At 36.7% G+C, this 16,653-nt stretch overlaps 1 protein-coding gene across 1 annotated transcript; it reads left to right on the top strand.

The window, feature by feature from the left end:
• The first annotated feature begins 276 nt into the window (after nt 1–276).
• On the top strand, nt 277–8,719 carry LOC131933145 (uncharacterized). Its single transcript, XM_059289950.1, has 10 exons — nt 277–403; nt 910–1,020; nt 2,388–2,501; nt 4,490–4,807; nt 5,144–5,316; nt 5,725–5,902; nt 6,898–7,054; nt 7,276–7,412; nt 7,668–7,682; nt 8,304–8,719. The coding sequence occupies exons 1-10, from the start codon at nt 277–279 to the stop codon at nt 8,366–8,368; spliced, it is 1,395 nt and encodes a 464-aa protein (XP_059145933.1). The 3' UTR covers nt 8,369–8,719.
• The last annotated feature ends 7,934 nt before the right edge of the window (nt 8,720–16,653 follow it).

Below are 16,653 nucleotides of genomic sequence, written 5' to 3'. Positions count from 1 at the left end.
AAGAAACACATGCAGTTAAAATTTTAAATATAAAAAAATAATTGTTCTAAAATATTTTCTATCATGACCGTTTGTTCAACATTTTATTTTTCTGTTCATTGTCAAATTCAAATTTCAAATTCAAATTTATTCAAAAAAGGGTAACAATTGTAGGCACGAAGGCCTTTTTTCACATTGGCCGTTTAAAGAAATAAAACAACAATTCAATAACACATAGCAGTAACATAGCACTAAAAATGTCAGTGTTTCTTGTACATTTAAACAGCATAAGCCAAAATGGCTTCAAGGGAACTTCATTTGCTGATCACAGCTTTGATTTTGGTTGTGGGGGAATGCAAGGAAGACGAGCAGTACCAACTAAGGGCTAACGATTTAAAGAAAAGCGTTTTCGAAAAAAGGAAGAGTAAGGCATTACAAGTTAAATTTATACAATAAATATACTATACTGTATACTAAATTTACACAATACTCAAACTGGATGATACAAGTTAACCACTGCCTGATATTTATTTGGTCAGCATCAAGTTTCATGTTCATAAATTTCCTGATCACTCTCATATTCATAATAGATAAAAAGCCCAAGGTCAAAATATATTACTGAAAAATCTTAAGTTTAAAATATAAGATAGGTGTGGGCGGCTGTATACGCTACAGAATCTCCAGGATCTGATACATCAGTAATGTTTTAAAAAGCTGAACATATTTTATTTTAATTGTATATAATTATATTTTAAAAATTATAATTAATAAATGAGGAATAGGATTTTTGGTTTTAGGTATTTAAGTTAATGGCTAGGTTATGTTCGGAATTAAGTTTAAGGTTCCGGCTAGGTCTGAGATTAGTATATTGTGTCGTAAAGATTTCTGATACTTGAAATGACTAATGAATCAAGTGCTAACTCATCACAGATCCTTGCAAACCAGACGAGTTCAAGTGCGACATCGAGACCTGCTTACCACGTGACTCGACCTGTGATGGCCACGTCGATTGTAAGGACTCGTCCGATGAAACTTTCTGTAGTAAGTGTCAAAACGTCTCTGCTAGTATGCGAGAAACTCACAACTCTTTATACATAAACAACACACACACTCATACTTACATATATATATATATATATATATATATATATATATATATATATATATATATATATATATATATATGTGTATGTGTGTGTGTGTGTGTGTGTGTAGGGACAGAATGAGAGATAGAAATAGAGAGATAGTTACAATACAATCATACCGAGCAATAAGTTATTGAAGAAGTTAAAATTATTTCAACGACAATATTTCTAGAGCTATTATTTACTGACATTTAAATGTTAAATATTTGCTTAATTAAAGATTTGCTTCATTAAAGATTTGCTTAATTAAAGTTTACTTGTGTAGATAGTGTGAATGTGAATGTGAACGTGTTTAAAAAGATGTTTGGATATGAATGTTTGTGTCACTAACTTGCAGCTGTTGCTATGTAAGGATGTTTCTATCGTGTCAATAGTGATCTAACTTGCAGCTGTTACTATGTAAGGATGTTTCTATCGTGTCACTAGTGATCTAACTTGCAGCTGTTACTATGTAAGGATGTTTCTATCGTGTCACTAGTGATCTAACTTGCAGCTGTTGCTATGTAAGGATGTTTCTATCGTGTCACTAGTGATCTAACTTGCAGCTGTTGCTATGTAAGGATGTTTCTATCGTGTCACTAGTGATCTAACTTGCAGCTGTTACTATGTAAGGATGTTTCTATCGTGTCACTAGTGATCTAACTTGCAGCTGTTACTATGTAAGGATGTTTCTATCGTGTCACTAGTGATCTAACTTGCAGCTGTTACTATGTAAGGATGTTTCTATCGTGTCACTAGTGATCTAACTTGCAGCTGTTGCTATGTAAGGATGTTTCTATCGTGTCACTAGTGATCTAACTTGCAGCTGTTACTATGTAAGGATGTTTCTATCGTGTCACTAGTGATCTAACTTGCAGCTGTTACTATGTAAGGATGTTTCTATCGTGTCACTAGTGATCTAACTTGCAGCTGTTACTATGTAAGGATGTTTCTATCGTGTCACTAGTGATCTAACTTGCAGCTGTTACTATGTAAGGATGTTTCTATCGTGTCACTAGTGATCTAACTTGCAGCTGTTACTATGTAAGGATGTTTCTATCGTGTCACTAGTGATCTAACTTGCAGCTGTTACTATGTAAGGATGTTTCTATCGTGTCACTAGTGATCTAACTTGCAGCTGTTACTATGTAAGGATGTTTCTATCGTGTCACTAGTGATCTAACTTGCAGCTGTTACTATGTAAGGATGTTTCTATCGTGTCACTAGTGATCTAACTTGCAGCTGTTACTATGTAAGGATGTTTCTGTTTGAACCTCCCACCAGTTCCCTGCAGCCAGTCTAACAGTTTCCTGTGCACCAACAATAAATGCATTCCCACCTACAGTAGATGCGATGGTGCCAACGACTGCGGCGATGGATCCGACGAAGAGAAATGTAGTAAGTGTCAAGTATGAGACTACCGCGTTATCCGCGGGATAATGGTCTATCGGCTGAAAAAAACCCCTATTGTTACTCGCTCTACTCCCTTCCATATGTTTCTCTGCCCCCCCCCCCGCCCACCATCATACGCCATAACACCCGAACGAGCTGTGTGCTAAATTCGATAATTTAGAATAATAAATCAAACCAGAGGCGTAGCGAGGGGGGGGGGGGAGTGCGGATCGCACCAGGTGACACCATTTAGGGGGGTGAAACCAAGGCAAAAAAATAGCAAAATATATAGAGAAAAACTTGAGAGGGGGTGAAATTTGAAAGTTTGTCCCCGGGAAGGGTCGCTACGCCTCTGGGAGGTGACACTTTTAAGTGCCGCACCGGGCGACACCCGACCTCACTACGCCACTGAATCAAACATATTATCATTAAGTACAATCAGTGGGTTTAATAAAGTAGCCCTGTCCTTCACCTTCCTCTCCACTCTCCTCCATATACCTCTCCCCAGAATCCCCTAACCAATGGCGGCACGTTCAGCCAGCGTACACAAGGTCCTTCCGTGTACACATAGTCCTTCCATTTCATGTACATTAAACTCTCACTGTACAACCACGTGACCGCGTACACATACCGTACACACACGCATATGTACACGCACATGCATAAGTACACACACGTGCTCATGCACACGTACACGTACTCATAGACGCACGTGAACACGTACACGTACACGCTATTGTAATTTCCCGTATAGCTCAAGCTATAATTAAGAATTATATCTGTGTTGTATTGTTTACCACACTTCACGCAGAAGCTCAGGTATTAGCAGTACAAACACCTGTTACATCGCACTTTATATATTTTTAATTTAAAATTACAAAGAGATATGTTACTACCATTTGTTATAAAAAAAAGTGTCTAAAATTAGCTGTATTCGACTAAAATGGCGAAAAACTATCAGTAACTCCAGCTAAAACTACTACAGATGTGTTGATGGTGTACATGTAGACAGTGGCGTAGCGAGGTCGGGTGTCACCCGGTGCGGCACTTAATGGTGTCACCCCCCAGAGACGTAGCAACCCTTACCTGGGACAAACTTTCAAACTTTCGATTTGCACCCCACCCCCTCAAGTTTTTCTCTATATATTTTGCTATTTTTTGCCTTGGTGTCACCCCCCTAAATGGTGTCACCCGGTGCGGTCCGCACCCCCCGCTCCCCCCTCGCTACGCCTCTGCAAGTAGACCCTATCTAAACAAAAAAAAAACCAAGAAGGCCATCAATTCTCAATGTTTGTTATCTTCTGCCTTCTGCTAGTACGGTTGTAGAGAGGATTGGGGTAAAACGGACCTTAACATTACAAAAAAAAACGAGATTTCACTAGTTGGCCATACAGAGGTGTATGCAGCTTTGGGTTAGGGGGAGCGGCGAGTCGAAATAAGAGAATTAAACTTGATATCATGTTTATACCATGTTTCTGTGTGCCAATTTGGATATGATCCAAGCTTCCGCTGGTGAATCTGTCATATCTTTTGTATTGTTATCTTTTGTATTGTTAAAAATGTGTTGCTTTGATCCTCATTGCTTCAACATGTGGATGACCTATATCTAAGGTGATGTCGGTGCCCGATCTTTGATCAAATATAACCCTGGTCACTCCTCGACTTTCTAATAGCATGCTTTTGTGTAGAAACACTTTTGTTAGTCGTTAAAAAAAATACATTAATTTAAATTTGTTTTTTTTTGTTCTCATCATCGTCATTATTTACTTATATAAACCTCAGTCAGGGGATTATTATCCAGGGGGTTTATGTCGCGGGGGGGGGGGGGGGAGGAAGGGGTTGTCCAGGGGATTCATATCGCGGGGGTTAATGTCCGGGGGTTTATGTCCAGGGGGTTTTTGACCTGGAGCCTACTAACCCAGCCAAATAATATTTCAAACAATAATTCTAACCCCACATTATTTGAATCATAACCCGAATGTTTGTCATTCCAGATGTATCAATCGTGTCCTTAGAAAACGAAAGTGCCAATTTGACGTTCACCATTCCCAACACAAAACAAGCGAATGGATCCGTTTTAATTACCATCGGTAACGGAGTCCCCCCGGCTGGTAGCAATTTTGTTTTCCTGTACCCAATGACCTGGAGCTTTAAATTTAAGACTAACCACACGGTGAGGGTGGATCAGGCAAAGAGGAAAGTGGAAATACAAATTAAAAATGTGACTGCTAAGGATGCTGGTCATTACAAATGTTATGTGGGAGCCAGTGATATAGTTGTGGATGATTGTGGGCTGACATTCGTTGTACTGCGTGAGTATACAACACGATTTTCGCTGCTCATTAGCATATTGATACTTTTCAAAGTGTTTAAAAATCTGAATGTTTAATCTTTGGACTTTGACCATAATATAGTTAAATGATGTGATTGGCTACGTTTAACCAATGATCACCGTGTGAATTTTTTTTTATATTTAACGAACTTATAAAAACACTACTTGTTCTTCTTCTTTGTGGACCTCTTCCAAATGAACGAGCCACGAAATTTGATCAAAGAGTTATCTCCCTTATGTAACTATGAAGATTTAATTCCCTTTGATCGTGATGTAAAAGATTCTTCATGCAATTTACTTCTTCATTTCCTGACAGGCAAACCCAATCCCCCAGAGGTCATCGTACTGTCCAGACCGCTGGTTGGCGACACACTGAAACTCTCCTGCAAACCTCACTCCACGAGCCTACCCCCTGACCACGGGCTTCCCTCCCGTATTTGGTGGTTGGACCAGATGGGTGTTAGCCTGGTTCCAGGGTCTAATCAACGAGTACGATAGTTAATCAATCTTTAATTGTCCATTTGTAATTAACACATATCTACGTATTGTGTAGACCTATGGTAAAACAAATATGTTTTTAAAAATATAATAGAGCTAAAACATTTTGTTTGCAACACATGCTATATTTTATAGGGCTGGTAAGTAGGTCACCAACCAGTTCTATGGCTCATGCAGGTTTTATTGAGCCGTAGAACTGGTTGGTGACCTACTTACCAGCCCTATAGCCGAAAATTTTCTTTGAAAAAAAAATAAAGTTAAATAAATAAATACCATTGAACCTACACTGTTTCTGCAATCTTTAAAGCCAAAATATAAATCTAAATGCTTCTTTATTATTTTTAGCTAATACTGCTAGAGATAACCTAATATGGTATTGCATTAAGATAAAACTTCCAGGGTAATTCTCCACGCTCGTTCCTGGTAAATGCTAGAAATGAATTAGAGCTGAGTTCAATCAGTTCAACAGACAAAGGCCTCAAATTTTCTTGCAAGTCTGCGGACGGAAAACCGGACTATCCTAAAGAAAAGCTTCTGATGTCTGCCGCAAGTACTACGTATGTTTTGGTTCCAGAATGTAAGTATTACCAGAAGCAGCATGAATGTAATAAACATTTGATCACCCTAATGTAGGGAGGAACGTAGAACGATGTAAGGACAGCCAGACATATAGTTAGAGGCCATATTATATTGTTGGTCTGCCTAAAATTACATTGCTAATGTATGTTAGAAAACTAATATATTATAATGTAATAAATCGTTTACAGTTGAACCCCATAGCGAACCCCTCACATTTAGGATTTGTTTAAATTAGACAGAATATTGACAACGTTAAACAATTGAAAGTTGTAACAAATAAGAAAATGTACACAGTAATGCAATGAGCAGGACATACCCCAGCATTAATTACCTCCCCACCCTCGAACCTATACCCCCTCGACATTACCCCCACCCAAGAAATTACCCCCTCCCCCTCCTTGTCCGGAGGCTAGGGCTAGGGCTAGGGCTAGGGCTAGGGCTAGGGCTAGGGCTAGGGCTAGGGCTAGGGCTAGGGCTAGGGCTAGGGCTAGGGCTAGGGCTAGGGCTAGGGCTAGGGCTAGGGCTAGGGCTAGGGCTAGGGCTAGGGCTAGGGCTAGGGCTAGGGCTAGGGCTGGGGCTGGGGCTAGGGCTGGGCCAGATTTGATGGGAGGTCATGTTGGGGTGATGTCCTGGGCAAGGGTTAATTGACGGGCTTTATGTCCTAGAAACGAGAATGCTATATAGCTTTACCTCGTGGAGTAATGGGTGAAAAAATGTCACATTACAATACGTCAAGGTCACAATTTTATTTACATTTTGTGGAATTTTATCTGCCAGTTAAACCACTTGTAGCTAACATGACAATAACATTTGTATAATTTTATCTGCCAGTTAAACCACTTGTAGCTAACATGACAATAACATTTGTATAATTTTATCTGCCAGTTAAACCACTTGTAGCTAACATGACAATAACATTTGTATAATTTTATCTGCCAGTTAAACCACTTGTAGCTAACATGACAATAACATTTGTATAATTTTATCTGCCAGTTAAACCACTTGTAGCTAACATGACAATAACACCACCGGCTACTCCCAATGGGCAGATTTCTAAAAACATTGGAGACCAAATCAGCTACACCTGTGACATTCAATGTTCCCCTCCGTGTGAGGTGAAATGGTTGTTTAAACCCAACGACAAAATCAAGTGAGTACAAGTTCTCCCCTTAGTAAAAACAAATATAACTACAGATAAACAACATGCAAACACCATACGCATTTAGAAAAAAAGAAAAATAATAATAAAATAATGATGCATTACTTTAATAAGCTATTTAAACAAACCATTGTTTGCGATGATCTAAAGTAGACCACTTAAATGAGCTAAATTTGTCTTCCTTTTGATAAAATTTCATGAATTTTCTAAAGTTTTACCCAAGTGGTTTCACAAGTGGATACCAAGATTTTGAAAGTTGTGGTCAACTCTTCTTCGATTGGAGTCTACAGGTGTCTGGGATCCAATCCACATGGGTCTGTTCTAAAAGATTTCAATCTTAATGTCCAAGGTAAGTACTACACAGGTCGTTTTGTAGTTTAGCTTCATTTTTAATGATTTTGCCTCGCATATACGATTTTAGATAATAAAGTCAAGGTGTATTAAAGAGGTGAATTGATTGGCTGAGTTAGATTTGGATAAAAACAATTAATTGTATACAACTGTGTCTAATATACATATACATTTTTATACATATATATATATATATATATATATATATATATATATATATATATATATATGCTTTTCTTTTTGTCTTAAACAGTTCGGTGGGTTGCAGGTACGTAAGGGCTCTCAAATATATAAACCTACATTTTTCAGTGATTGCAACAACCTATTGCATATATATATATATATATATATATATATATATATATATATATATATATATATATATATATATATATATATATATATATATATATAGGCCCCTATATATATATATATATATATATATATATATATATATATATATATATATATATATATATATATATATATATATATATATATATATATATATATATATATATATATATAGGCTATATATATATATATATATATATATGTGTGTGTGTGTACGTATATATTATATAATTATATGTGTATGTTGGAATTTAATTATGTTTACATGCATTATATTTCATGGGTACGCGAAAACCTGTCTTCAAAATGAATGTACAATAATATTCAGACACACACACACATATATATATATATATATATATATATATATATATATATATATATATATATATATATATATATATATATATATATATATATATATATATATATATATATATATATATATATATATGTGTGTGTATATATGTATATATATATATATATTTATTTATTTATATATATAATTATACATAAAGTTATGGTTTTTACATAGATCTACCTGAAGTTGTGACGAGGCGACCGGGTGCCAATGGACAGAGCAAGGAGATCATTGCGTGATAAACTGCGTGCAACACTTCTGTTGAAACATTTGCTTTTGGAACAGTTTCTATTATTTAATGTCCTTATTTTCTGTAATTATATTTAGGAAATCAATTATAATTTTTAATAATTGAGAGTAAAACACCAGAATGTAACATGTATGAAAAATAAAATTTAAATCTTTTATCCTATTATATGTGTACTTGCTATAAAGCCAATCCGAAAACAGGCAGCCAAAAAATGTTTTCAGTTTTTCATGGTCATTTACGAAGGATGTTATTTGATGTGAAAAAAATTATACAAACGTAACAATTTTATTGTCAATTATTTACTACAAAGAAACAAACTAATTTATAATCGATGCCACACGTAACTTAATCCTGATTTTTCGGAGCCCAAAAATTTTCTCTACCAATCGTAGTAAATTTCACTATGCAACGCCATTGTTGGTTTTTATTATAAAAAACGTTATTTTAATGTTTGAATCACAAGTTTATTTCATTTCTTAAAAAATATCAAACACCGGCACACACTTCGGTATAATAACCAGCTGTCGCCACCATCTATTAGACATTGTTTACATCAAGCGTAAACTCCATAAAATAACCTAAGCTAGACAGCGTCTACTTGTGTCAATACAAATCAACATACACGCCAGTTATGTAAGTGTCTTTACAGCATTTATCTTACGTGCGTAAGACATCGAACTGAAATAAATATCCATGAGAATGTCAAGGTCAGAGAGCAAACGATAAAACCTGTTGGCATTTCTTTAATATCCAGACACCAATATATATATATAAATATATATATATATATATATATATATATATATATATATATATATATATATATATATATATATATATATATATATATATGTATGTGTATGTGTGTGTGTGTGTAAAAGTCTGCATGTATGTATATGTGTGTGTGCGTGTATATATAGATATGATATATATTACAAGGGATGCAACTACTGCAACCATTTAGTATTTTAAAAAATAATGGATTATGTCCCTTACTTTATTTTAACTGTTTAAAATGAAATGATGACCTACTGATTAAATTTCATTGATAATCAACAGTATTAACTGACACATCCAAATCAAAGCACCCACCCCCCTCCACCATCACCTCCCAACCTACCCCTACACAAAACGAAATAAACCACGATCTCTAATCACCGGCCCTAAATTCATAATAATTAAAATTTTAAAAATTATTATAAAAGCATTAGTTGTTTTATACCTACTTTAGACACATTTTAAGACAGAAATTCATCCACCGGCTTGCGACATTTAGATGAATATCTAAAGCTAAAATAGTCTTGCATTGAACACGAAAAATGCTAATATGTGGTTATTTTATGGTAACGACAACGCCACCACCTGATACGTCAGACATTCCTTGGTACCTATAATGAGGTGCAACATTTTTATCCTAATTATCGCTTGTAGTCAATTAAATTCAGGGCCTCATTAGGTTACGTGAACAGCGTGTATCTTTTTTAAACTTCGTCATGGGTAAATATTTGGCAGTGACCGATATGTCAGTGTGACATGGCAGTGTCTCCTTGTCAGTATTAGATGTGACTGTCATATGAACAAGATCAGTATGATGAATTACGTAATCAAAATCAACTTCATAGTTTATTCAATATACAAACAATACGTCTTCATCATCATCATCATCATCATCATCATCATCATCATCATAATCATGATTATCATCATCATCATCATCATCATCATCATCATCATCATCATGATTTTCATTATATCATCATCATCATCATAATCATGATTATCATCATCATCATCATCATCATCATCATGATTTTCATTATATCATCATCATCATCATCATAATCATGATTGTCATCATCATCATCATCATCATGATTATCATCATGATCATGATCATCATCATCATGATTATCATCATCATCATCATCATCATCATCATCATCATCATGATTATCATCATCATCATCATCATCATCCTCATCCTCATCCTCATCCTCATCCTCATCCTCATCCTCATCATCATCATCATCATCACCATCATCATCATCATCATCATCATCATCATCATCATCATCATCATCTTTTCCTTTTTGTGCCCAAGACACACGGGGCCGCCAATACCTGATCACATATATCCCAATCATTACACCTGATAGCATGAGCTTAAGGCATGAATCTGAAGCCATACATCGCCATTGTTGCAAAACTTGAAACCACCCAATTTGGAAGGACAAAACCGACCAAGTGCAAGCATATGAACAACCAATAGAAAAAAAGAACATTAATGGAAAAAAAAACATGTATTAAAATATACTCTTACGTTTCTGCTAGTTTTTACAATTTTTTTTTAATTAGATAAGAACGAAAATTTGAAATTGTGTTTTTACTGGTTGCAATGTGAAGGTAAAATAAAGAAAAGAAAAGACAGTTATGGTAAACAAAGCTGTTTCAGTGAATACGTATATTATATTACATGATTTTAAGTTCTGTGTAGGATAGGACGGGTAGTGTGTTGTTGAGTTGTATGGTGTGTGGGTAGGGTAAAGTAGGAGGGCTGGTGTGGGGTAGGTGTAGTGTGTTGTGTGGTGGGGTGGGTTGGTGCGTAAGGACTATGGTTGATGTCAAGTATGAAGTCTGGTGCGGGGTATGGGGGGTTATTGTGTTGTGGGGGTGGGGTTTGATAATGTGTAAGGACTAGTGTCGGGCGGGTGTGGGGTATGAGGGTAAGGCGACGGCGTGGTGTTGTAGTGTGGGGTGTTGTGATATAGGAGAGTGTGTGAGGGTAGTAATGTGTGGAGGGGTGTGATGGTGAGATAAGGGCGGGTGCAGTAAAGCCGATGAGGTTGGGTATGTAGGTAGGGTGTAGTAGGGTGTAGTAGGGTAGGGTGGGGTAATGTAGTAGACTTGGGGGGGGGGGGGGGTAGAAAGGGTAGGGTGGAATAAAGGACAAGAGGGCGGGTTGGTGTTGGGCAGTTGGTCGGTGTGTGTGGGGGGGGGGTGGTGGTGGAGGTGATGGCGTTGGATGGGTGTTGTGGTATTGGGCAATAGGTGTGTGTATGGAGATGGTAAAGTTGGGTAGGAATGGGTGGGGTGGTGTGGGTGGGTAGCACAGGACAGCTAAATACTTCTTCGTCCCCGGCGATATTTTTCTATCAATGTATCAACACTCACACACACGTGACTAATGCCTAGAGGTTACCGTGGGGGGGGGGGGGGTCGTCCTTGAATCACACAGACACGTTTAGCCACCAGTCAGCTACCGGACAGTGGGACTGGCCAGTGGTCACCTGACAGAAGTCACGTACTACCCCCTAAGGGTGTTGGGGGCGGGTGAAAGGGGGTGGAGTCACTGCTCTTCCACGCATCACTGAGCAGAGAGCCAGCACTTGGCCAAGGTCACGCTCGAGTGAACACACGGAATCCTCCACACGCTCCACTCCAGGTGGATAAAATTTACCCCCACCCCCTCCCCCTCCCCTAGCTCACTGTACCCTAGATTCAAAGACATCCTAGCATGTATACACTGCTACTTATTTACCCGAGCGGCTGGGATATAGATCTATATGTGTAGACGCATCAAGTGAATACAGTCTTTAGAACCACTGCAAACTTTCGCGTGACCGACTCTTCTATAAATCCGATTTCTTAATTTCATCACTGAGACATGGATTAAAGCGGATATTACGTAATGTTTTTGAGCCTCCTCAGGCATATCAGGTAAGTCAATTTCTATATTAAAGTAGCATTACGTAACCACGTATCCATTTTACCAACTCAGTAGAACTACCAAAAGCTGATAACCAATATTTAACCATAGAAAGAAAAAAGTCATATGTCTAGGTAAATTTGATAGTAATAGTTAGATCAATAATTGGGATTATATTTTTCTCATTTCAATGATGCACTAGAAAGACGGTTAAATTTTGTATAAAATGGAGGATCAATTTCAGGCAACTCATTCTGGTTCTTATTTCTTAACAACATTAGATTACGATTAATTAATTAGAGACATTAAAAAGTGACATATTTATTTAAAAGTTGATAAAATATCAGTAATTGGTCTCACAGTTCAATAGTGCTCCAACTAGTTGGTTAAAATCTGTACAAACTAAAGATGAATGGACGATAATATACAATTTAATCAACAGAAAGCCTTAACAATATTTGAGGTTATGACTATTTAAAACAGGAACAAAACACACGCTTACGTATCCTTTTACATAGTTAGTATTTAACTACGCACAAATATAGAACTAGTTGTATAAAGTAGGGCCTACCTTTTTCTGACTTTATATAATTTTTTAATATCTTTATAACACCAAACCCTAATCTTGGGTTTTACATCTGCATCGTCACACTTGTGAGACATTCCGTACTTCCAATATCCTCGCGTCTTGACCAAAACGTTCGTTGTTTATTCAGCTTACGTGTGTTATTTAGCCTGGGCTGCTTGTGATAGATACATTACAAAATTAATCAAATTTATATATTGTTTTCTCATGTTATCAGACACTTTGAATACAATTTTTAGACCCACTAACGTTAATCAACATGCAATTCTAATGGACTCTACTTTGTAATTTTTCTTTGACTGCATTACTTTTAGGCCAAAGCTGTTTCCAGTCGACTGGGAATAGACACTTCGTTAGGCTACTAATTCCCCACACTAATTAAACAGTATCACTCTCTTATTTATAGGGTGTTAGATATACCAAACTTTTCTAACCTGATTTCTAGACGCAACACTATGAGAAGTGGCTGTGCTAATGACTTGACACCCCCATTTCTCGACATTCCGTGTTTCGGATCGGGTTATTTAGAAGTCAGTCATTCAATGATTTAAATACTGGCGTAGGAATGTTTTAATGCAGGGGGTGGGGGGAGGGAGCTATCCGGGTCTTAGTTCATACTTTAAGAGCAATACCCCTTCAGGATATACACACATTGCACAAATCAGGGCCAAACAATGTATGCCAAACATATCTCAAACTAGTTCAAGAACTAAAGTTGTTTCTCTACTACGCAGCGATATTATTATAATGTATACAAACGTAATGTTATCAGTGAATGATAAAATACAATCTAATGTTGACAAACACAAGTTTATTGTGACGGTTGACCGAGGTTGGATATAATTACAAGACAGCGTAATGAATAATCGTACACAACCGTATATAGTATATAGTCATATCATACATCCATATCAGTGTATTTTAAGTAAGGTGGTGTATACAAAATGCTATAATAGGCCCATTATACACAACAGCATATAGATCTAGGTCTAGCATATCATAAATTGTTGTGAGTGTATTTTAAGTAAGGCCGTGTTTACAATATGCGTGAATACATTCATCATACACAACAGTATATAAGCCTAGCAAATCATAGATTGAAATGAGTGTGGTTTAAGTAAGACAGTCGGCACTGTCTTCAAGACAAATTAGACTAGTGTAGTTGTGGACTTGTTGTCTCCAAGTTACCTTGGAGATAAATAATAGCGGCACCTTCCCAACATTTTCATAGTGTATATTTCCTCTCCATGCCTGTGGACAGCATACCTACAAAGTCGCGGGTCATTTACACATTTAAATTTACTATATAACAACAACAAAGACAAATGTGAATAGTAAATTGAATGAATATTTAAAATATAATTAAATCACTAATAGACACTAAACAGCGCTGATCATGACGTCACCCCACCTCTGATTGTGTGCAGGAACTCAACCAATACTCCTCTGAGGCTACTCACACTTCTAGAATATTCTCAAAACCATTCAACAGTCACATCACACAGTACAAAGATTCAATCACACCCCCATCACATCCCAATCATACCCCAATCACACACCAATCACCCCTACTATAGACTCGGCCTCGACGGCTACGTAATTAGACCTTTCTTACGCCACTGGTCAGTAGCAAAGCGCTAGGTGTTTATGACACATTGATTAACAGAAAGCGGTCGTTGTTGGATGGTGTCGATCAGTAAGGCCAAACGTTGATGTGGCTGGGGAAACCAAAAGGTTTGAACGGTAAGTGTAAACCTACAACAAGGTTTGAACGGTAAGTGTAAACCTACAACAAGGTTTGAATGCTAAGTGTAAACCTACAACAAGGTTTGAACGCTAAGTGTAAACCTACAACAAGGTTTGAATGCTAAGTGTAAACCTACAACAAGGTTTGAATGCTAAGTGTAAACCTACAACAAGGTTTGAATGCTAAGTGTAAACCTACAACAAGGTTTGAATGCTAAGTGTAAACCTACAACAAGGTTTGAATGCTAAGTGTAAACCTACAACAAGGTTTGAATGCTAAGTGTAAACCTACAACAAGGTTTGAATGCTAAGTGTAAACCTACAACAAGGTTTGAATGCTAAGTGTAAACCTACAACAAGGTTTGAATGCTAAGTGTAAACCTACAACAAGGTTTGAATGGTAAGTGTAAACCTACAACAAGGTTTGAATGCTAAGTGTAAACCTACAACAAGGTTTGAATGCTAAGTGTAAACCTACAACAAGGTTTGAATGCTAAGTGTAAACCTACAACAAGGTTTGAATGCTAAGTGTAAACCTACAACAAGGTTTGAATGCTAAGTGTAAACCTACAACAAGGTTTGAATGCTAAGTGTAAACCTACAACAAGGTTTGAATGGTAAGTGTAAACCTACAACAAGGTTTGAATGGTAAGTGTAAACCTACAACAAGGTTTGAATGCTAAGTGTAAACCTACAACAAGGTTTGAATGCTAAGTGTAAACCTACAACAAGGTTTGAATGCTAAGTGTAAACCTACAACAAGGTTTGAATGCTAAGTGTAAACCTACAACAAGGTTTGAATGCTAAGTGTAAACCTACAACAAGGTTTGAATGCTAAGTGTAAACCTACAACAAGGTTTGAATGGTAAGTGTAAACCTACAACAAGGTTTGAATGGTAAGTGTAAACCTACAACAAGGTTTGAATGCTAAGTGTAAACCTACAACAAGGTTTGAATGCTAAGTGTAAACCTACAACAAGGTTTGAATGCTAAGTGTAAACCTACAACAAGGTTTGAATGCTAAGTGTAAACCTACAACAAGGTTTGAATGCTAAGTGTAAACCTACAACAAGGTTTGAATGGTAAGTGTAAACCTACAACAAGGTTTGAATGCTAAGTGTAAACCTACAACAAGGTTTGAATGCTAAGTGTAAACCTACAACAAGGTTTGAATGCTAAGTGTAAACCTACAACAAGGTTTGAATGCTAAGTGTAAACCTACAACAAGGTTTGAATGCTAAGTGTAAACCTACAACAAGGTTTGAATGCTAAGTGTAAACCTACAACAAGGTTTGAATGCTAAGTGTAAACCTACAACAAGGTTTGAATGGTAAGTGTAAACCTACAACAAGGTTTGAATGGTAAGTGTAAACCTACAACAAGGTTTGAATGCTAAGTGTAAACCTACAACAAGGTTTGAATGGTAAGTGTAAACCTACAACAAGGTTTGAATGCTAAGTGTAAACCTACAACAAGGTTTGAATGCTAAGTGTAAACCTACAACAAGGTTTGAATGCTAAGTGTAAACCTACAACAAGGTTTGAATGCTAAGTGTAAACCTACAACAAGGTTTGAATGCTAAGTGTAAACCTACAACAAGGTTTGAATGCTAAGTGTAAACCTACAACAAGGTTTGAATGCTAAGTGTAAACCTACAACAAGGTTTGAATGGTAAGTGTAAACCTACAACAAGGTTTGAATGGTAAGTGTAAACCTACAACAAGGTTTGAATGCTAAGTGTAAACCTACAACAAGGTTTGAATGCTAAGTGTAAACCTACAACAAGGTTTGAATGCTAAGTGTAAACCTACAACAAGGTTTGAATGCTAAGTGTAAACCTACAACAAGGTTTGAATGCTAAGTGTAAACCTACAACAAGGTTTGAATGCTAAGTGTAAACCTACAACAAGGTTTGAATGCTAAGTGTAAACCTACAACAAGGTTTGAATGCTAAGTGTAAACCTACAACAAGGTTTGAATGCTAAGTGTAAACCTACAACAAGGTTTGAATGCTAAGTGTAAACCTACAACAAGGTTTGAATGCTAAGTGTAAACCTACAACAAGGTTTGAATGCTAAGTGTAAACCTACAACAAGGTTTGAATGCTAAGTGTAAACCTACAACAAGGTTTGAATGCTAAGTGTAAACCTACAACAAGGTTTGAATGCTAAGTATAAACCTACAACAAGGTTTGAATGCTAAGTATAAACCTACAACAAGGTTTGAATGCTAAGTG

The sequence above is a fragment of the Physella acuta genome, unplaced genomic scaffold (assembly GCF_028476545.2).
Source record: "Physella acuta isolate Inbredline_101_S28 unplaced genomic scaffold, ASM2847654v3 ptg000106l, whole genome shotgun sequence".
Classification (NCBI taxonomy): Eukaryota; Metazoa; Mollusca; class Gastropoda; family Physidae; genus Physella; species Physella acuta.
The sequence above is the reverse complement of the archived record's forward strand: the minus strand, read 5'-3'. Positions and strand labels throughout refer to the sequence as shown.